General features: G+C 38.7%; 1 protein-coding gene across 1 annotated transcript in view; it reads right to left on the reverse strand.

The window, feature by feature from the left end:
- The window catches only part of CORO2B (coronin 2B), a 159,958-nt gene that overhangs the window by 12,899 nt on the left and 125,048 nt on the right, over window positions 1-22,011 (reverse strand). Inside the window, exons 7-11 of the mRNA XM_053718500.1 lie at window positions 15,745-15,849; window positions 15,554-15,650; window positions 15,293-15,405; window positions 10,321-10,411; window positions 167-306 (exon numbers count right to left, since the gene is read on the reverse strand). Coding sequence (XP_053574475.1) covers window positions 167-306; window positions 10,321-10,411; window positions 15,293-15,405; window positions 15,554-15,650; window positions 15,745-15,849 — 546 coding nt within the window. The remainder of the gene's footprint in view (window positions 1-166; window positions 307-10,320; window positions 10,412-15,292; window positions 15,406-15,553; window positions 15,651-15,744; window positions 15,850-22,011) is intronic.

The raw sequence follows: 22,011 nt of genomic DNA on the forward strand, positions 1-22,011 counted from the left end.
CTACAGTTATTATAGGGACCTTGAACCCCACTAGGACTGAATGGAGGATTTCTAGTATATAGATATGTGATAAGCAGATGATGAAAAGTGCTGATAAGGTGCTGCTTTAGGGCTAGGTGCTGTGCGTAAATACAGTGTAATGTACAATGTAGGATATTGCACTCACCTCATTCTCTGTACGTGGTGGGACATTCTCCAATAGGTCGATCCCATTCACAACGAGACTTTTCTTGTCTTTTATAGGAGCTTTAAATGTGAGTATGGATTCCTTTCTGTAACCATCCTTTAAGCTCATCAGGACAGGGTCTGTGGGTTACAGTCATTGTTAAACCAGGAATTCACAGTTCAGTCCTTAAAGGGACATAAATGTTCTTAAATAACTTACTCTGCAATTAAGACTTAGTTTCATGTTAACCATAACATTGAAATACTCATGAAAGCTCCATTGTTTTATGTTTTAAAAATTACCGAAGACACCAATGCCTTAAACAAATTTCATTTGCATCCAAATGCATGCTTTACTACAACCCCAATTCTGAAAAAGTTGGGACATTATGAAAAATGCAAAAAAAAACACAGAAAAGAGTAATTTGAAAATCCATTCACCCATTAAAACACATTTTTAATACATTATTGTATGTTTTACTTTAAGAATTTAGTGTATTTTTGAAAATATACACTCATTTCAAATCGGATAACTGCAACACATTCCAAAAAAGTTGGGACAGGGGCAATTTAGGACAAATAGCGATGTGACAAGTTGAAATAAGAAGGTGATGTGAAACAGGTGAGGCAATCATGTAATCATAGTATATAAGGAGCCTCCAAAAAAGGCCTTGTCCTTCAAGAGCAAGGATAGGTCGAGGCTCTGCCAACAGATGCGTCAGCGAATAATCCAACAAACACTTTGAGAACAACATTCCCCAAAGACAAATCAGTAGGATTTTGGGCATTTCACCTTCTACAGTGCACAATATAATTAAAAGATTCAAGGAATCCTGTCAAATCACGGTGTGTAAAGGGCAATGCAGCAAACCACTTCTAAATGTGTGTGATCTCCGATCCCTCAGACGTTACTGTCTCAAAAACTGTCATGAGTCTGTAATGGATATCCTGACATGGGCTCGGGAATACTTTGGTAAACCTTTGTCAGTCAATACTATTTGCCGCTGTATCCACAGATTCAAGTTAAGGCTTTACTATGCAAAGCAGAAGCCATACATCAACACTATCCAGAAGCACCGCCAACTTCTATGGGCTCTGTCTGAGATGGACAGTAGCACAGTGGAATCTTGTTTTGTGATCCGACGAGTCAACATTTCAAATAGTTTTTGGAAAAAACAGTTGTCATGTTCTCTGAGCCAAAGAGGAAAAGGACCATCCAAGCTTTTATCAGCGTCAAGTTCAAAAACCTGCATCTGTCATGGTATGCGGGGGTGTCAGTGCCTATGGCATGGGTAACTTGGACATATGTGAGGGCACCATTAATGCAGAAAGATTTATATACATCCAGACATCGTCTTTTCCAGGGACGTCCCTGCACTTTCCAGTAGGACAACACCAAACCACATTCTGCCTAGATTACAAGTGCATGGTTGCATTAGCAGAGAGTGTGGGTGCTAGCATGGCCTGCCTGCAGTCCTAACCTGTCTCCAAATGAGAATGTGTGGCACATTATGAAGCGCAAAATAAGGCAACAAGGCCCTGTAAGTTGCACAGCTGAATACATGCTTAATGGATGAATGGGGGGAAATTCTGCTTGCTAAACTTAATCAACTGGAGTCTTCAGTGCCCAAACACTCAATAAGTATTATTAAAAGAAAAGGTGATGTTACACAGTGGTAAATAGTCGACTGTCCCAACTTTTTTGGAGTGTGTTACGGTAATCAGATTTGAAATGAGTGTTTATTTTCAAAAATACATTACATTCACAAAGCAAAACATCAAATAATGTGTTAATAATGTGTTTTCAGTATAGTACAGGTTGATTTGAATTTTCAAATGACTCTTTTTGTTTGTTTATTTTGCATTTTCCATACTGTCCCAACTTTTTCGGAATTGGGGTTATAAATTACTCAAAGTGCTGATTAGCTGCAGGGATAAGCAAATCTTGGGAACAATTTTTTTACAAATGTATGGGAGCATTCATATAGCAAGCAATTGAAAGGGCCTAAGGAAGTGTTGCTTTTGGTATTTTCAAAAGGTGAAACAGACACTTTCATGGATAGCTAAATATTTTTTATACTGTATTATAAAGATTTAATTTCTGAATAAGTTGCTTAGGAATTTATATGTCCTTTTAACAAGCTTTCATTCTAGAATAGCGTTACATGGACCTGGGTAACTCAGTCTAGTGCTTTTCTTAAGGAAGTGATATTCTAGATCTCTAGAATGTAGATGTGAACTGAAAATATCTATACTGATCTATGTTTGTTGTGTATTGTCTATTTTTACTTGAAAGTTTTGCCATCAAATTGAATAGTACGTACAATTGTAATATCCAACTGTCAAAAAGTGAATTATCTATATATTTGTGCAGTTAAACACAATGACACTGAGAGGCAGCATCCTTCATGCAATATCAGCTACACAGCAATAAATCTAAACTCCAAGCTTTACAGATGACTAATTGAGCTCGTTTGTCAGTACCCAAAAACAGATTTGCCAGTGAAAATGGTGTAACACTGGCATTCTGAGGCAACAAACAACTAGCGATGAACATGATAAAAGGACAATAAACTCAATTGTTTTTAATCAGATAGAGCATGTGATTTTAAACAACTTTCAAATTTACTTCTATGATCAAATTTCCTTCTTTCTCTTAGTATATTTTGTTGATAGGCAGTGGTGTAAGCTCTGGAGCGTGCACGTGTCTGGAGCAGTATTGCAAGAATGTTACTCATTTGCAAGAGCACTAGATGGCAGCAATGTTTGCTGTCATGTAGTGCTCCTGACACCTAAGTACCTAGGTTACTGTTCAACAAGAATACCATGGGAACAAAGTAAATTTGATAATAGACGTAAACTGGAACATTGTTGTTTTTTTAAGTTGTATGCTCTGTCTGAATCACAAAATAAAATGTTGCGGTTTCATGTCCCTTTAAGCATCAGATTATATCCTCATCACCTTGTGCTAACCCCTTGTGAATTTCTCACTGGCATAAATCTGTTTCTTCCTAACTGTGACCTGATTCTCAAGCTCTGCTTACATTATTGAGTTTATGTCCTGATTATTCTTCCAGGACTTCTCAGTGTCTCTTTGCTCATTATTTCAAAGATCATAGTCCCTCTCCAGCTTTTCTCTATGAATATTGGCAGTTTTATCACTTTGTGTCAGCTTAATTTAGGATCATGGGGCCTATATATCAAAGTGTCAACTGAAAATACTCTTGAATTCCGCATCGTAATTGTCGCAATATTGATCCGCCGTAGTTATCAAAGCGTCAAGATCGGCAAATGTTGAAATTTGTGACGTAACATACGATCCCGCGATCTCAATCCAACTCAGATCGATGCTTGCGTCATTACAGATGTTTCGAATTCAGATTCGACTCTATTTGACCCTTTTCCCAATTTATCATTTAACATCAACATTTAACAGGTATGCTCGCGTGCATTCAGATGCAGCGTACCTAGTTTTCAATCCGCTACCCTTGAGGTCACGGATGCCATAGAACTCAATGGGAGTCTGAAAACACAGAAAGCTTATGTTTGATGCTGCAAGAGAATGAAGCATATCTATACTATAATTGCATTTGTAATGTCCGTCACTGTCGGCAGTTGCGCACGCATCCTCAATGTAATGTTGGCAGCGCAAGGACAAAAGAATTCAACTGGATGCAGCAAAGCTGCATCCAGGTGAATTCCGAAAATGGCAGGGTGGTGAAAGAATCCACCTTCAGTGGATTCAGAATAATTAGACTGCCCTCTGGGCAGGCTTATCGACTAGTTACATAATAAAAGTAAATTAGAAACTCTATAAAAATTGTATATCTTTTCTAAATGAAACAATATTATTGCTCCACATGTGGTGCACTAGTAGATATAGGGATAAAAATGAAAAATACATTACTACTTATGGATTATGCTACAAATTTGTCTCTCATTAACAAACCAAGGGGACACTATTTCTACAAATTTGTTAAAAAGTTTTGCCTCAAACTTTTCGCACACTTATAGATATAGAGATAAAAGTGAAATAAATACACAACATAATATAGTTAAAGGGCCACTAAACCCAAAATCTTTCTTTCATGATTCAGATAGAGAATACAACTTTAAACAACATTACAATTTACTTCTATTATTTATTTTGCTTCATTTTTTAGATATCCTTAGTTGAAGAAAAAGCAATGCACATGGGTGAGCCAATCACAAGGCTTCTATGTGCAGCAACCAATCAGCAGCTACTGAGCATATCTAGATATGCTTTTCAGCAAAGAATATCAAGAGAATAAAACAAATGAGATAATAGAAGTAAATTAGAAAGATGTTTAAAATAGCATTCTCTTTCTAAATCATGAAAGAAAAAATGTGGGTTTCATGTACCTTTAACTTCCTTTTTATTTTTTGGTGAAAAATCTATGTGCACCATGTTTAAGCCACGTAATACAAGTCACACTCTCCACCAATTTTGACGCAACACTTTCGCACCAATTATGATGCAAAGTAGTGAATTTTTCAACTTTTGTTTGGACTATGCATAATCACATGACATCAGCCAATCTGATTCAAATATACATTTTAAACGATCACTAACTAATCAAATTGCTCGATACTTGTGTCATTGATCACTCATCAGAACTTGTAAGTGTCATTTGATACATTGTGTATTATATTTTAAAAGTATGTATATGTGAAATTAGAATTAAAGATAAACATTGATGCTGACATTAGGACACACAGAGTAATATTTTAGACAATATTAAAATTTGAATTGATGTTTGATTCAATATAGTCTTAAGCTGATAGCTCAAAGGGATAGCCCACCTAACATTAAACTGTCATGATTCAGATACAGCGGAAATGTAAATCACCTCTTTACGGTCATGCTATTAAATGTATTTCTTCCTTCTCTTGAATTTTTTTTCAGTAAGAAATGTCATTTTATATGCCAGCCAGGGGTGGTTTTTAAAACTAGATTGCAATCAGGAGGGGTTACACAGGTACAGAGAGAAAACTGGTCCAGCTCTTAAAATATCCATTGATTGCAAATAAATACATATGATACTCTGATTACATGTTATATTCACAATTATTCCTGCTCAGAATAATAATAAATTTACACTATATACATATAGTGGTATAAATAAACACAAAGATATGAAAGACAACATTGTTTAGAACAAAAAAATGAATTTAGGGACATGTTAATATGTTTGCAAAATATTTCTGCATAACACACACACACACACACACATATATATATATATATATATATATATATATATATATATATATATATATATATACAGTATACAAGTATGTGCAAAGATATATGTACAATTCTAGCATTAAATCATTTATAAAAAAAAATATGAGATAAAAGCATATCATGACTTCTAGAAATACAAATACACATACATTTTTGTGAAAGTATCATATAACAGATTTTTTTGTATAACAAATAAATATAAAAATAACTTTCTATGAGATATTGTTTGTTGAGGTATAAATGTAGCTATTTCTTGGACATTAACAGATGAAAAATAAAAGATTAGCTTTAGAGAAATGTGCTTGTTCATGGACAGTAATGAAATTGTATAAATAAAGTTTGGAAACACATGAATAACCGTGACATTAACATTAGTTAACAACAGTCCGATGCTCATCGCACCGTACTTGACGCGCGTGTTTTTGACATTTTTTTTAATAGATAAGGGTATCGTATTCAGATCCGAGTCAGCAATGTCTGGCGAGCGTATTGACGCTGGCGAATGCACTGAGATTGACGCTTTGCCCCCATATCACAATTTTTCTGTTATTCCCTTCTCTACCCCATTGTAAGCTCTATGTCCTCTCAAAACTATAGTACTCATTCCCTAATGTGACTTAGAGCCTGAAATCACGCAAAATCTTTGGGATTCTTTTAGACCTTGTATTGTAATGTAGAATTCTCTGTTTTACACAAAGAACACTACATAGTAACATAAACATTTCTCAAGATAGATTTGTGATTATAATTTTTTTAAGGGCCTCACCGTACCGAAGAGACTTGGACAGCGATCTTTAGATCACTGGGCCCTCAGGCCCCACATTCATTAGTGCAGCACAGTCCCTTGCCTGAGGTATCACCAGCTCCTAGCATGGCATACTGCTCATCCCATACTATCCTAGATTAAATGTTTTGCCCTTAATATTCTCAGATTAAGGTCCCTTTGCCTCCGCTTTTTCTTAGTTCACCAGCATGCCCAATTCCTCATGCCATCATGGTGTAATGATCCACTCTCCGTCATTACTCAGGTCACTACCCCACTTCTCATTTCTACAGTGAAACACTCTCTCACATTGTCCTACGGTCGGTGGCTTCACAATGGGACACATAGAAATATGCCTAAAGATATATGTATAGGAACTATTTTTTAAGTAAGATTCCTTTGTTGCCAGATCTTATTTCACCAACTCAAAGGTAAACCTCTGTCTACGTTCATAGCCCAAACTATGCCGACTTTCAGGAACTGCTTCAGTCACTGAAGTCCTCTAGATATTGTTTAGTTTCTCAACCTGTGTTGCATATACACCGGGGTACCAGGAGCTTCGGTAATGGGTATTCCAGCACTAGCCATTTAATTATTTATTGTCCAGATGCAGTTAAACTAAACATTCTATGAACAGCAGATATCAGTGTTTCTCAGTTCTACCTTCAAGCAACCTAACAGGCCAGATTCTGATTCCCTGCCTGGGCTATAAAGCTACTCACTCATTATGACTGATTCGCCTTTACTCAGGTTGGGAAATCCTTAAAATATGGCCAGTTTGTGACATTTGAGGATTGGAGTAGAGAAACGCTGGTATAATGTGTGTCACTGGGAAAGTGCCAGGTAAAGGCTATAATACTGTGAAAAGGTGTCACAAATACATGTGCCAGATATAGGGACATAGTGAAATGTCACAAGAAAAGCATCCCATGATGAAATGTACCAGGTAAAGTGCTCTATACCTAAGTAAGTAAGAATTGAGCCTGATAGTGATAGGCAGTGTATATGATGAAGTTAGATGCCTAAAAAAGGCAATATGAATATTGCTTCCCTCATCATATGTTTTTTTCTAATGTACTTGACATTATAGTAAAGAAATCTGTGTTGTGTCTGTGTTTTCTCTACTAGTTGCTTTCTTTATTATTTGTTGCTCTAACATTTCCAGAGATTTTACATGAGTAAAAGCCCAGAATTTTAAAATAAATTCCTAAAAAAAGGATATCTGGGATATGAACGCTTGCCTCTTATTTTTCTTAACTTAACCCCTTAATGACTACAGCACTTTTCCATTTTCTGTCCGTTTGGGACCAAGGCTATTTTTACATTTTTGCGGTGTTTGTGTTTAGCTGTAATTTTCCTCTTACTCATTTACTGTACCCACACATATTATATACCGTTTTTTTCGCCATTAAATGGACTTTTTAAAGATACCATTATTTTCATCATATCTTATAATTTACTATAAAAAAATTATAAAATATGAGGAAAAAATGAAAAAAACACACTTTTTCTAACTTTGACCCCCAAAATCTGTTACACATCTACAACCACCAAATAACACCCATGCTAAATAGTTTATAAATTTTGTCCAGAGTTTATAAATACCCAATGTTTACACGTTCTTTGCTTTTTTTGCAAGTTATAGGGCCATAAATATAAGTAGCACTTTGCTATTTCCAAACCACTTTTTTTTCAAAATTAGCGCTAGTTACATTGGAACACTGATATCTTTCAGGAATCCCTGAATATCCCTTGACATGTATATATATTTTTTTAGAAGACATCCCAAAGTATTGATCTAGGCCCATTTTGGTATATTTCATGCCACCATTTCACCGCCAAATGCGATCAAATAAAAAAAAAAAGTAAAATCTTTCCAAATTTTAGGTTTCTCACTGAAATCATTAACAAACATTTTGTGCAATTATGGCACAAATGGTTGTAAATGCTTCTCTGGGATCCCCTTTGTTCAGAAATAGCAGACATATATCGCTTTGGCGTTGTTTTTAAGTAATTAGAAGTCAGCTAAATGCTGCTGCACACCACAAGTGTATTATGCTCAGCAGTGCAGGGGTTAATTAGGGAACTTGTAGGGAGCTTGTAGGGTTAATTTTAGCTTTAGTGTAGTGTAGTAGACAACCCCAAGTATTGATCTAGGCCCATTTTGGTATATTTCACCGCCAAATACGATTAAATTAAAAAAAATAGTCAACTTTTTCACAAACTTTAGGTTTCTCACTGAAATTATTTAGAAACAACTTGTGCAATTATGGTACAAATGGTTGTAAATGATTCTCTGGGATCCCCTTTGTTCAGAAATAGCAGACATATATGGCTTTGGTGTTGCTTTTTGGTAATTAAAAGGCCGCTAAATCCACTGCGCACAAAACGTGAATTATGCCCAGCAGTGAAGGGGTTAATTAGGTAGCTTGTAGGGAGCTTGCAGGGTTAATTTTAGCTTTAGTGTAGAGATCAGCTTCCCACCTGACACATCAGACCCCCTGATCCCTCCCATAGAGCTCTCTTCCCTCCCCCACCCCACAATTGTCCCCGCCATCTTAAGTACTGGCAGAAAGTCTGCCAGTACTAAAATAAAAGGTTTTTTTTTTTTTTACTTTTTTTTTTTTAAGCATATTTACATATGCTGCTGTGTAGGATCCCCCCTTAGCCCCCAACCTCTCTGATCCCCCCCAAAACAGCTCTCTACTCCCCCCCCACTGCCTTATTGGGGGCCATCTTGGGTACTGGCAGCTGTCTGCCAGTACCCAGTTTGCATATAAAAATGTTTTTTTACAATTTATTTTAGTTTTTTCTGTAGTGTAGCTCTCCCCCCCCCCCCCAGATCAATCCCCCACCCCCTCCCAGATCCCTTAGATGATTTCCATTAGTTTTTTATTTTTTTATTTTTTACAATAATATCAAAATAGTTTCTGTAGTGTAAGCAGTTCCCACCCGCTCCCTCCCCGTGCACGCGCCCCCCCCGCCGCCCCCTGTGCACGCGCACCGGTGCGCGCCCCCGACGATCCCTCCCCCGATCCCGCCCCCCTCTCTGACTAAGAAGCCATTGATGGCCGCCCACCCACCTCCCATTTACGCTCCCACCCACCAACGAATGCGGCCATCGATGTCCGGTGCAGAGAGGGCCACAGAGTGGCTCTCTCTGCACCGGAGGGGCAAAAATTGTTATTGCAGGATGCCTCGATATCGAGGCATCCTGCAATAACCGGAAAGCAGCTGGAAGTGATCAGGATCGCTTCCAGCTGCTTTCCAAACCGAGGACGTGCAGGGTACGTTCTTGGTCGTTAAGTGACTTTTTTAAGAGGACGTACCCTGCACGTCCTCGGTCGTTAAGGGGTTAAAGGAATAGTCTAGTCAAAATTAAACTTGCATGATTCAGATAGAGTATGCAATTTTAAGCAACTTTCTAATTTACTCCTATTATCAATTTTTCTTCGTTCACTTTGTATCTTTATTTGAAAAAGCAAGAATGTAAGCTTAGGAGCCAGACCATTTTTGGTTCAGAACCTGGGTAGCGCTTGATGTTTGGTGTCTAAACGTAGCCACCAATCAGCAAGCACTACCCAGGGTTGTGAACCAAAAATGGGCTGGCTCCAAAGCTTAAATTCCAGCTTTTTCAAATAAAGTTACCAAGTGAACGAAGAAAAAATGATAATAGGAGTAAATTAGAAAGTTGCTTAAAATTGCATGCTCTATCTGAATCATGCAAGTTTAAATTTGACTAGACTAACCCTTTAATAATATTCCTGTGTTGCAGTTGGGGTACTAAAGGCAGAAATGTTTGTATGTAGGGGTACATGTCACAAAAAGGTTGAGAGACACTGCTCTAGAGTCAGCATTTAGCTCATGATACCTCATAAGTTCTTCTGATAATTTCTCTGCTTACTTTACTTATTTCCCTCTGGAATTATGAACAGACCTGGGTAGGAATTATAAACTCCCAGATATGCCCTTAAGTCTTCCTAATTTTGCTTTTGCTCCTCCCTATTATTTAGTGTCCTCATGCATAATTCCTACCCAACTTTGCTCATGATCCCAGCCTAGCTTTGTTTGGGGTCTGTCACAATTTTTATTTCATATTAGTTTAGTTAAATATCTGACATACCTCTGTTGATGCCACTAAGCCACTCTTCAGGACACAGAGCTGGTTCTAACCCTGCAGTCATCGGATAAATATCTTCCTGATAAGTCTCAGACTGCAATAAAGAATCATATGTGTCATATTATGTCAAATGCCATACAATTCCATTCTATCTATGTCACTCTTCAGTGGAATGGTTTATCTCGTAAACAGCTTCTTTCTTTGTTTCTCAGTTACAAACAGTTCATTTTCGTCAATGTTACCATGAAGTGGGATGGACAAATACTGTCTATTGTCTGTGACAAACTATAGTTAGATGAGCAGACATATACAATATTTTATAAATATATTCTGTTTGTGCCACCATGCCGCTTGATGGACAGATATTGCGTTAGATTACAAGTGGAGCACAATCGATAGTACAGGGTGCATTGTCTTTTGCGAGACCTTGTACAAAGAATAAAACACAATGTGGTATTAGAAGTGGATGGTTAATTATTTTAACAAAAGCTTTATAACGTGGCCAAAACTTTTTTTAAGTGTTCCTTATACTTTTACTAAATAGGGAAGGGTGCACTATTAGGGGCCGAATTATCAAGCTCCGAATGCAGCCCCTTGTTTCTAACGAACGCTGCTCCATAACTTTTCTGCCTGCTCTGAGGCGGCAGACAGAAATCAACCCGATCGAATATGATCAGGTTGATTGACACTCCCTGCTAGCGGCCGACAGCGTATGAAGTCAGCATTTATCGATGTGCAGCAGACATGGTACGCTACATCGTATCATGTCCGCTCGCACTTTGATAAATATGCCCCTTAGAGTGCTCATTGCGCACATGTTACAAGTGGTGAGTTAATTGATGCACTTGAGCGCAACCCAAAACAGAGCAGTGAAATGTAATGCTTTTTGAGATGTGAAGAAATATGTGTGCATGTATGAAGTATTTTATACTTAAAGGTACACAAAACCCATTTTTTTTTTCTTTCATGATTCAGATAGAGCATGCAATTTTAAGCAACTTTCTAATTTACTCCTATTATAATTTTTTCTTCGCTTTCTTGGTATCTTTATTTGAAAAAACAGGAATGTAAGCACAGTAGCCGGACCATATATGGTTAAGCACCTGGATAGCGCTTGCTGATTGGTGGCTATATTTAGCCAACAATAAGCAGGCACTACCCAGGTGCTGAACTAAAAATGGGCCGACTCCTATGCTTACATTCCTGCTTTTTCAAATAAAGATAGCAAGAGAACAAAGAAAAAGTTATAATAGGAGTAAATTAGAAAGTTGCTTAAAATTGCATGCTCTATCTGAATTATGAAAGAAAAACATTTGCCTAGATTACGAGTTTTGCGTTAGAGGCTGTGCGGTGCTAACGAGCAGTTTATGCTCACTGCTCACTTACAGACAGCATTGGTATTACGGGTTTCTACAAACCCGGCGTTAGCCGCAAAAAGTGAGCGTAGAGCAAAATTTAGCTCCACATCTCACCTCAATACCAGCGCTGCTTACGTTAGTGGTGAGCTGGTAAAACGTGCACGATTTCCCCATAGGAATCAATGGGGGAGAGCCGGCTGAAAAAAAACCTAACACCTTCAAAAGAGCAGCGCAAAGCTCCTAACGCAGCCCCATTGATTCCTATGGGGAAAATACATTTATGTCTACACCTAACACCCTAACATGAACCCCGAGTCTAAACACCCCTAATCTTACACTTATTAACCCCTAATCTGCTGCCCCTGACATCGCCGCCACCTGCATTATATTATTAACCCCTAATCTGCCACCCCGGACACCGCCGCCACCTACATTATACTTATGGACCCCTAATCTACCGCCCCCAACATCGCAGACACCTACATTTTATTTATTAACCCCTAATCTGCCACCCCCTATGTCGCCGCAACCTACCTACATTTATTAACCCCTAATCTGACGCCCCCACCATCGCCGCCACTATAATAAAGTTATTATCCCCTAAACCTAAGTCTAACCCTAATCCTAATACCCCCTAACTTAAATATAATTAAAATAAATCTAAATAAAATTACTACAATTAACTAAATAATTCCTATTTAAAACTAAATACTTACCTATAAAATAAACCCTAAACTAGCTACAATATAACTAATAGTTACATTGTATCTAGCTTAGGGTTTATTTTTATTTTACAGGCAACTTTGTATTTATTTTAACTAGGTACAATAGTTATTAAATAGTTATTAACTATTTAATAAACTACCTAGTTAAAATAAAGACAACTTTACCTGTAAAATAAAACCTAACCTAAGTTACAATTACACCTAACACTACACTTAATTAAATTAATTCCTTAAACTAAATACAATTAATTACAATTAAATAAAATTATCTAAAGTATGAAAAAAAGCAAACACTAAATTACAGAAAATAATAAAGAAATTACAAGATTTTTTAAACTAATTACACCTACTCTAATCCCCCTAACAAAATAAAAAAGCCCCCCAAGATAAAAAAGCCCTACCCTACACTAAATTACAAATAGCCCTTAAAAGGGCCTTTTGCGGGGCATTGCCCCAAAGTAATCAACTCTTTTACCTGTAAAAAAAAAGTACAAATACCCCCCCAACATTAAAACCCACCACCCACACAACCAACCCTACACTAAAACCCACCCAATCCCCCCTTAAAAAAACCTAACACTAACCTCTTGAAGATCACCTTACCGGGAGACGTCTTCACACAACTGGGCAGAAGTGGTCCTCCAGACGGGCAGAAGACTTCATCCAACCGGGCAGAAGTGGCCCTCCAGACGGGCAGAAGTCTTCATCCAGATGGCACCTTCTATCATCATCCATCCAGCGCGGAGCGGGTCCATCTTCAAGACATCCGACGCGGAGCATCCTCTTATGTCCACGGCCGACGACTGAATGAAGGTTCCTTTAAATGACGTCATCCAAGATCCAATCAGCCAATAGGATTGAGCTGGCATTCTATTGGCTGTTCCAATCAGCCAATAGAATGCCAGTTCAATCCTATTGGCTGATTGCTTTCTACATTAATTCCGATTGGCTGATAGAATTCTATCAGCCAATTGGAATTGAAGGGACGCCATCTTGGATGACATCATTTAAAGGAACCTTCATTCAGTTGTCGGCCGTGGACAGAAAAGGATGCTCCGCGTCGGATGTCTTGAAGATGGACCCGCTCCACGCCGAATGGATGAAGATAGAAGATGCCGTCTGGATGAAGACTTCTGCCCGTCTGGAGGACCACTTCTGCCCAGTTGGGTAAAGACGTCTCCCGGTAAGGTGATCTTCAAGGGGTTAGTGTTAGGTTTTTTTAAGGGGGTATTGGGTGGGTTTTAGAGTAGGGTTGGTTGTGTGGGTGGTGGGTTTTAATGTTGGGGGGGTATTTGTACTTTTTTTTTACAGGTAAAAGAGCTTATTACTTTGGGGCAATGCCCAGCAAAAGGCCCTTTTAAGGGCTATTTGTAATTTAGTGTAGGGTAGGGCTTTTTTTTATTTTGGGGGGCTTTTTTATTTTGTTAGGGGGATTAGAGTAGGTGTAATTTCTTTATTATTTTCTGTAATTTAGTGTTGTTGTTTTTGTACTTTAGATAATTTAATTTAATTGTAATTAATTGTATTTAGTTTAGGGAATTAATTTAATTATAGTGTAGTGTTAGGTGTAATTGTAACTTAGGTTAGGTTTTATTTTACAGGTAAATTTGTCTTTATTTTAACTAGGTAGTTTATTAAATAGTTAATAACTATTTAATAACTATTGTACCTAGTTAAAATAAATACAAAGTTGCCTGTAAAATAAAAATAAACCCTAAGCTAGATACAATGTAACTATTAGTTATATTGTAGCTAGTTTAGGGTTTATTTTATAGGTAAGTATTTAGTTTTAAATAGGAATTATTTAGTTAATGATAGTAATTTTATTTATATTTATTGTAATTATATTTAAGTTAGGGGGGTTAGGGTTAGACTTTAGGGGTTAATACATTTAATATAGTGGCAGCGACGTTGGGGGCGGCAGATTAGGGGTTAATAAATTTAGGTAGGTGGCGGCAATGTTAGAGCCGGCAGATTAGGGGTTAATAATATTTAACTAGTGTTTGCGATGCGGGAGTGCAGCGGTTTAGGGGTTAATATGTTTATTATAGTGGCGGCGATGTCCGGATAGGAAGATTAGGGGTTAAAATATTTATTTTAGTGTTTGCGATGTGGGGGGCCTCGGTTTAGGGGTTAATAGGTTTTTAGCACTTTAGTTAAGAGTTTTATGCTAGGGCGTTGTAGTGTAAAACTCTTAACTACTGACTTTTAAATGCGGTACCGGGCTTGACATGAGAGGGTCTACCGCTCACTTTTAGTCAGACTCGTAATACCGGTGCTATGCAAGTCCCATAGGATACGCAAATGACGTAAGTGGATTTGCGGTATTTCCGAGTCTGGACAAAAAAGTGAGCGGTACACCTGTACCTGCAAGACTTGTAATACCAGCGGGCGTTAAAAAGCAGCGTTAGGACCTCTTAACGCTGCTTTTTAACCCTAACGCACAACTCGTAATCTAGGCCATTGTGTTTTGTGTCCCTTTAACTTTCATTAAAATAGTGTAGCACAGAACTAGAAGAAGAACTTCACTATATGTGCACCATACGCTTATCACTTATCTATATCCAACATGAATTTTACTGTGCGCCCCTATAGGAATCTATTATGTGAATAATTTAGTGCACCCGCTCTATACAACATGTAGATGTTAGCGTGTCCTAAACTGTTGCTTGAGCATTAAAAAGTGACTTTCGACTTGATATAGGAACGCAAAAATATAGGAGTGCAAGCAATGTTAAAACACAATAGAGCTAATGTTTTGTGTTCCACTTGTAATCTAGACCATGGTGTTTTAAAGCTATATTTTGTCTGTATAGTACAATGTGCAGATATTCTGCTCTGTAACTTTGTTCTATCAGTGTCATCCTGTTACAGAATGTGTGTCTAACTCACCCGTCTGGGAACTATCATGGATATTGGTTCTATGAGACCCTTCAGAGTAACAAGTTTGTAGAATCGGAAAACTTCACATGCTGAGACGTCCAACCCATGTTTCGGCATTACCCCTGGAAATCAGATTAATGTCAAAATCTAGTACATAAAAAAGATCTTTCTTTAACCTACCAGTTTCTGGGAAAATAATCTAACAGGTTATTTATGGCCAAGCAGTTTCCCATATCATTCAGTCCTTATGTTTTTACTTTGTCTTCTCACCAAGTCCCTTTTGAGGTGCAGCAGAGCGAAATTCCATCAAATATGTCAGAAATGGCTTCTCTGAGGTAATCTCATAATAACGGATGTTCCCATCTCCCTTGGGTAAAGCAGAGGGACAATAAATGTATAGATGACAAGAAGAAGAGAATAGTAAATGTGATAATTAAATATTGTATATATGTATAGCTCACCTTTCCAGCCAGATACAGCATATGGGTGTCCATGTCATAGAAAGGGAACAGCAGCCCTGACAGACCGTCTATCTCCTCTTCTATCAATGGCATTGATAGGTCCTCCTGTACCCAAATAACTCATACATTAATTACATTTATACACATTAAAATAACAATAAATATAAAAGCAAAAGCAGGGCAATACAATAAAACATGCATTTTAGCTAATCAGTGCTGACGCCTAAATAACACCACGGGAGTGAGCACAATGTTACCTATATGAGACACATGAATTAGATAAGAGGCAACTTTTAATTGCTTAGAAATTAGCATATGAGCCTGTCTAGGTTTATCTTTCAACAAAGAATACCAAGAAAACAAAGCAAATTTGATGTTAAAAGTTAATTGGAAAGTTGTTTAAAATTACATGCCCTATCTGAATAATAAAAGTTTAATTTTGACTAGACTGCCCCTTTAATTTAGCAAGACTTCTTTGTGAGTGCAATTTCTCACTTTAAGATTTGTTTTTCACCATCCAATTATATAAAAGGCCAAGTGTGTTTGTCCGAAGCTGTCATGCGCACAGTGGCGCAGTAGAGACAGCACAACGTCAAACACACCTGGCTTTACTTGACATGCTGTTCGTTGAAAGTGAGCGTGAGCGGACGGAGCGTGGGCATGGCCAGATGGAGCATGGGTGTGGTCAGTGGGAACGTGGGCATGACCAGTGGGGCGTGGCCGGGGGCGGTCAGCACGAGAGAGAGGGGAGAGAAATAGAAAGAGAGGGATGAGACAAAAAGAGATAGGAAAGAGCTAAAGAGAGGGGGGAGAGCAGAAGAGAGGGGAAAGTACAGAAGAGAGGGGGGAGAGAGAGCAAAATAGAGGGGAAAGAGCAAAAGAAAGTGGAAAGACCAAAATAGAGGGAAGAGAGAGAAAAAGAGAGGGGGGAGAGAGAGAAAAAGAGAGGGGGGAGAGAGCATTAGAGAGGGGGAGAGAGAGAGAAAAAGAAAGGGATGGAGAGAGAGAGCAAAAGAGAGGGGAAAGAGACAGAGCAAAAGAGAGGGGGGAGAGAGGGAGGAGAGAGCAAAAGAAAGGGGGGGGAGAGAGCAAAAGAGAGGGCTGGAGAGAGAGAGCAAAAGAGAGGGGAGAGAGACAGAGCAAAAGAGAGGGGGGAGAGAGGGGGGAGAGAGAGAGCAAAAGAGAGGGAGGGAGAGAGAGAGAGAGCAAACAAAAAGGAGAGAGAGAGACAGAGCAAAAGAGAGGGGGAGAGAGAGAGAGAGTGCAAAAGAGAGGGGGGAGAGAGAGTGCAAAAGAGAGGGGGAGAGAGCACACAAAAGAGGGGGGAGAGAGAGAGCACAAAAGAGAGAGAACGCAAAAGAGAGGGGGAGAGAGAGAGCGTAAAAGAGAGGGGGAGAGAGAGCGCAAAAGAGAGGGGGAGAGAGAGCAAAAGAGAGGGGGGAGAGAAAGCAAAAAAGAGAGGGCGAGAGAGGGAGCAAAAGAGAGGGGGGAGAGCGCAAAAGAGAGGGGGGAGAGAGAGCGCAAAAGAGAGGGGGGAGAGAGAGCGCAAAAGAGGGGGGAGTGAGAGAGCGCAAAAGAGAGGGGGGAGAGAGCGCAAAAGAGAGGGGGAGAGATAGAGTGCAAAAGAGAGGGGGAGAGAGAGAGCGCAAAAGAGAGGGGGAGAGAGCACGCAAAAGAGGGGGGAAAGAGAGCGCAAAAGAGAGAATACAAAAAAGAGGGGGGGAAAGAGCGCAAAAGAGAGAACACAAAAGAGAGGGGGAGAGAGAGAGCGTAAAAGAGAGGGGAGAGAGCAAAAGAGAGGGGGGAGAGAAAGCAAAAGAGAGGGGGAGAGAGGGAGCAAAAGAGAGGGGGGAGAGAGAGAGCAAATGAGAGGTGGAGTGAGAGAGAGCAAAAGAGAGGGGGAGAGAGCACAAAAGAGAGGGAGAGAGCACAAAAGAGAGGGGGAGAGAGAGCAAAAGAGGTGGAGCGAGAGAGAGTGCAAAAGAGAGGGGGAGAGAGCACAAAAGAGAGGGGGAGAGAGCACAAAAGAGGACTAGTTAATATATATTTTTTATTAGTGGTAGTTCATTAACAAAACAATCAGAAATAGAAGACTGGATGTCCTCATGAAAACAGGAAAGCAACTGGAGTATTTTGATTTACATTGATTGCTACAGTGAAAAACAGTTCGAAACAGTTCCTCTCAGCATATAGGGGCCGAATTATCAAGCTCTGAATGAAGCTTGATGCCCCTGTTTCCGCACAAGCCTTCAGACGGCTGCTCCATAACTTGTCTGCCTGCTCTGAGGCTGCGGACATCAATCCGCCCAATCCTACACGATCGGGCTGATTGACACGCCTGCTAGCGGCTGATTGGCCGCAAATCTGCAGGGGGGGGGGATTGCACAAGCAGTTCCCAAGAACTGCTTGTGCAATGATAAATGCCGATAGCGTATGCTGTCGCATTAATCGATACGTGGCGGGCATGATACGCTACATTGTATCATGTCTGTCCACACTTTAATAAATCAGCCCCATAGAATTTATTCCTCTATAAAGGATACCAGCATTGTAAACATGCATTCAAAACATTATGGAATTAGCAAATTAAAAGGGGAGCACAAGCTTCCTTGCTACAAATGTCCACTGTAATATATACAAAAAAATAAGAATTGCAACAATGTTGTTAGCTTTGCAAAAGCAAGACAAGACTGCAAGATAAGATACTTCAAGATTCTTTAAAGGAGCATTAAACCCAAAAATTTTCGTTTACGATTCAAATAGAGAATATAATTTTAAACAACATTTCAATTTACTTCTACAGTATATAACCTAATTTGCTGCAAACTTTAGATATATGTGAATTAGAAAGTTGTTTAAAATGGTATTCTCTATCTGAATCATAAATGAAAAAAAATTGGGTCCCTTTAAGAATTCTGCATATCTGACATTAGTGCAGGTGAAAAATTTCAGCTACAAACCCATAATGCCCTGCAACGTCCATGCTCAGCCCCTTATTCATTTCTGCAAATATTTTACACTTGCATTTCCATTAACCATTTTTCAATTGTTGTTCCATAGTATTTGAAGCTGTAATTATAGTTTTTCTATTTTGCGTGCAGTTCTCATTTCATGCACAAGATATCATGTATTGGGCACATCACGCAACTATAGATATTAAAGGCAGGGACACCTATTAATTAATTTATAAAGGGGAAGTAATGCTTTAAGGGACAGTAAAGTCAAAATTAAACTTTGATGATTCAGATAGAGCATTCAATTTTAAACAACTTTACAATTTACTTGAAATATTTAATTTGCTTTGTTCTCTTGTAAAACATTTTTTTAAAAGCATACCTAGGTAGGCTCGGGAGCAGCAATGCACTACTGGGAGCTGGCAGTTGATTGGTGTTTTCACATATATGTCTCCTGTCATTGGCTACCACAATATGTTCAGCTAGCTCCCTGTAGTGCATTGCTGCTTATTCAGCAAAGGATACAAAGAGAATGAAACACATTTGCTAATAAAGTCAAATTGGAAAGTTGTTTAAAATTGTATGCTCTAGCTGAATCGTGAAAGAGAAAAAAGTGAGTTTCATGAATTTAGAACATGATTTGGCCTTCTCAGAGAGGCCCACCACAACCTCACAAGCACAAATAAATCTAGGACATTTAATTAATATTATGAAATGATAACTTGTATCTTGAGCTCTGAAAGGGCAGCAGTTTTACTGTATTTTCAGACAGATGGAAGATAACAAATATTTCTGCTTTGTCTTTAATAGTTTTAAAAGCTACACAGATAAATATTAGAATTTAAAGGGACAGTCAGCACCAGAATTTCTATTGTTTAAAAAGATAGATTATCCCATTATTACCTATTCCACAATTATATTAATATACTTTTTACCTCTGTAATTACCTTGTATCTAAGCCTCTGCAGACTGACTCCTTATTTCAGTTCTTTTGACATAGTTGCATTTTAGCCAATCAGTGCTGACTCGGTAACTCCACGTGCATGAGCACAATGTTATCTATATGGTACACATGAACTAACGCCATCTAGTTGTGGAAAAAATGTCAAAATGCATTCAGATAAGAGGTGGCCTTCAAGGGCTGAGAAATTAGCACATGAGCCTGCCTAGGTTTAACTTTCAACTAAGAATACCAAGAGCAAGTAAATTGGAAAGTTGTTTAAAATTACACGCTCTATCTGAATCATGAAAGTTTATTTTTGACTAGACTATCCCTTTAAAAAGAGCATTGCAGCTACACTAAATAACCATATTCATCATATTAAGCCTTTAATAAGCATCATGATCAAAGCATTCAGACTGGCATGATCAGTACCCTTATGCAAGATCTGGTGAGGGGGAGGCTGGCCCTTTTGCAGCCACTTTCCTCTCTTTGGCAGAGGTAGGGCATGGTAAAACAAATCTGCTGCCATGTAAGAACTCCATCTGGCATGGTGTGAAGAGGCCGGTACTGCTGCACCTCTCTGCGAGTCCCTTCATTGGCTCCCCATTCACAGCAAAATTAAATTCAAAATTCTCACCCTTACATACAAAGCTCTCACCAACGCTGCTGCCCTCTACCTATCCTCTCTAATACACAAGTATACTCCAGCCCGCCCACTAATATCCAACAATGACCTGCTCCTTGCATCCGCAACTATCACCTCTTCTCATGCTAGACTGCAGGACTTCTGTCGTGCAGCACCTACCCTCTGGAACACTGTCCCTCGTGCTGTCAGGCTTTGCCCTAATCTTTCTTCCTTTAAATGTTCCCTGAAGACTTTTCTGTTCAGGGAAGCCTACCACCCAACTCAATAATAAATTAGTTTCACTTACCTAATATTTCCCTCCTCTAACTCTGCATTAACATCTTTCTCAATCTTGCAGTCCTCGCCTCCTGTTTCTCAACCTCCTACTCTTCTAGATTGTAAGTTCCCATGGGAATAGGGCCCTCAATTCATCCTGTATGTGTTTCTACATTTTGTTCTGTCTCTTACAAGTTTTATATTATTGTTTTATTTAAATGAAATAATTTTTATTACCCACATTCCCAATCCCAAAACATCAGGAAAAATACAGACATTAGATCCTGTAGGTACATCAAACAGTGAAAAATAATCAGTTCGTAGGAAAAAGAAATGACCCACTAGATTACTTCGTATGACAAGGGAGACCTCTAGCTACAGAGGCTCCTCATAGTCTTTATGTATGAGTTTCCAGGCGTCTGTCAGAGGTTAAATACCGATCAACAGCCATAGAATTAAGCCATATCAGTCTCTATCGGTTCTCTCAACCTTCTTGTGGGATGGGGTTAGTTTTGTTCAATAGTCTCCTGAGCTGTATCATTGTCCAGTTGTCGTCGCAACATTTTCAATAGGAGACTTTCAAGTATGGGGGGTAATATATAAACAAAATAACCAACTTTAATCAATCTCAGTAGCACTTTTTGGAAGAGCTTGATTTTAACCAAACTGAGAATGACCAGAAACACAAGATGTTAAAATAACATGAAAGAATAACAAATAACAATAATTGCATGAAATAAATATAGTGGTTGGTAGGTCTGCATTGTACGTTATATCTCCAAACTCCTAGCTGGAAATCGTATGCTTCTCAACTCTTCCAACAAAATTGTCCAGCCATGAGTGCCCATCACTGTTCTAAGTTCAAAGCCTCCCATTAGAGCACACCTGTATTGCCTCCCTTCAGTCTCCCGCACCTGCACTGTGGGTCGGTTTGTTATTATTCTCTAATATCCAATAAAACCAAATTTTTTGGAATGTGGATTCCGTGTCTTGCATGAATGCTGCTGATTCATACATCCTATAAACTAGTTGGATTTTAGTCAAGACTTCTGACCAGGAGGGAATTTCTGTTTTCCAATACTTAGCTATAACTGTTCTCGTGGTGGTGCACAGAATTCTAATAAAGGTGTTAATGTCTTTGTGCAGCCTAGGAACACCTTCGTGAAGTAGTGCTTGAGCAGGTGTAAGATGTATCTGTTCGCCCAGGACCTTCCCTAGTAGTAAAGATAGTTCTCGCCATATCTTTTTAACTTTAGGGCATTCCCACCACATATGTATATAGGTTCCTACAGTTTTACAACCCCTATAACAAAAATTAGAGCTCTCCTTCCCCATATGGGCTGTTCTTACTGGGGTCAGATACCATCTGAAGGATGTTTTTATTACATTTTCCTTCAAGTCAGCGCTAATAAGGCCTTTACTAGCTTGATGTAATATCTCATCCCATTTGTCTAACTCAATTTCTTTGT

The sequence above is a fragment of the Bombina bombina genome, chromosome 6, assembly GCF_027579735.1.
Source record: "Bombina bombina isolate aBomBom1 chromosome 6, aBomBom1.pri, whole genome shotgun sequence".
NCBI lineage: Eukaryota > Metazoa > Chordata > Amphibia > Anura > Bombinatoridae > Bombina > Bombina bombina.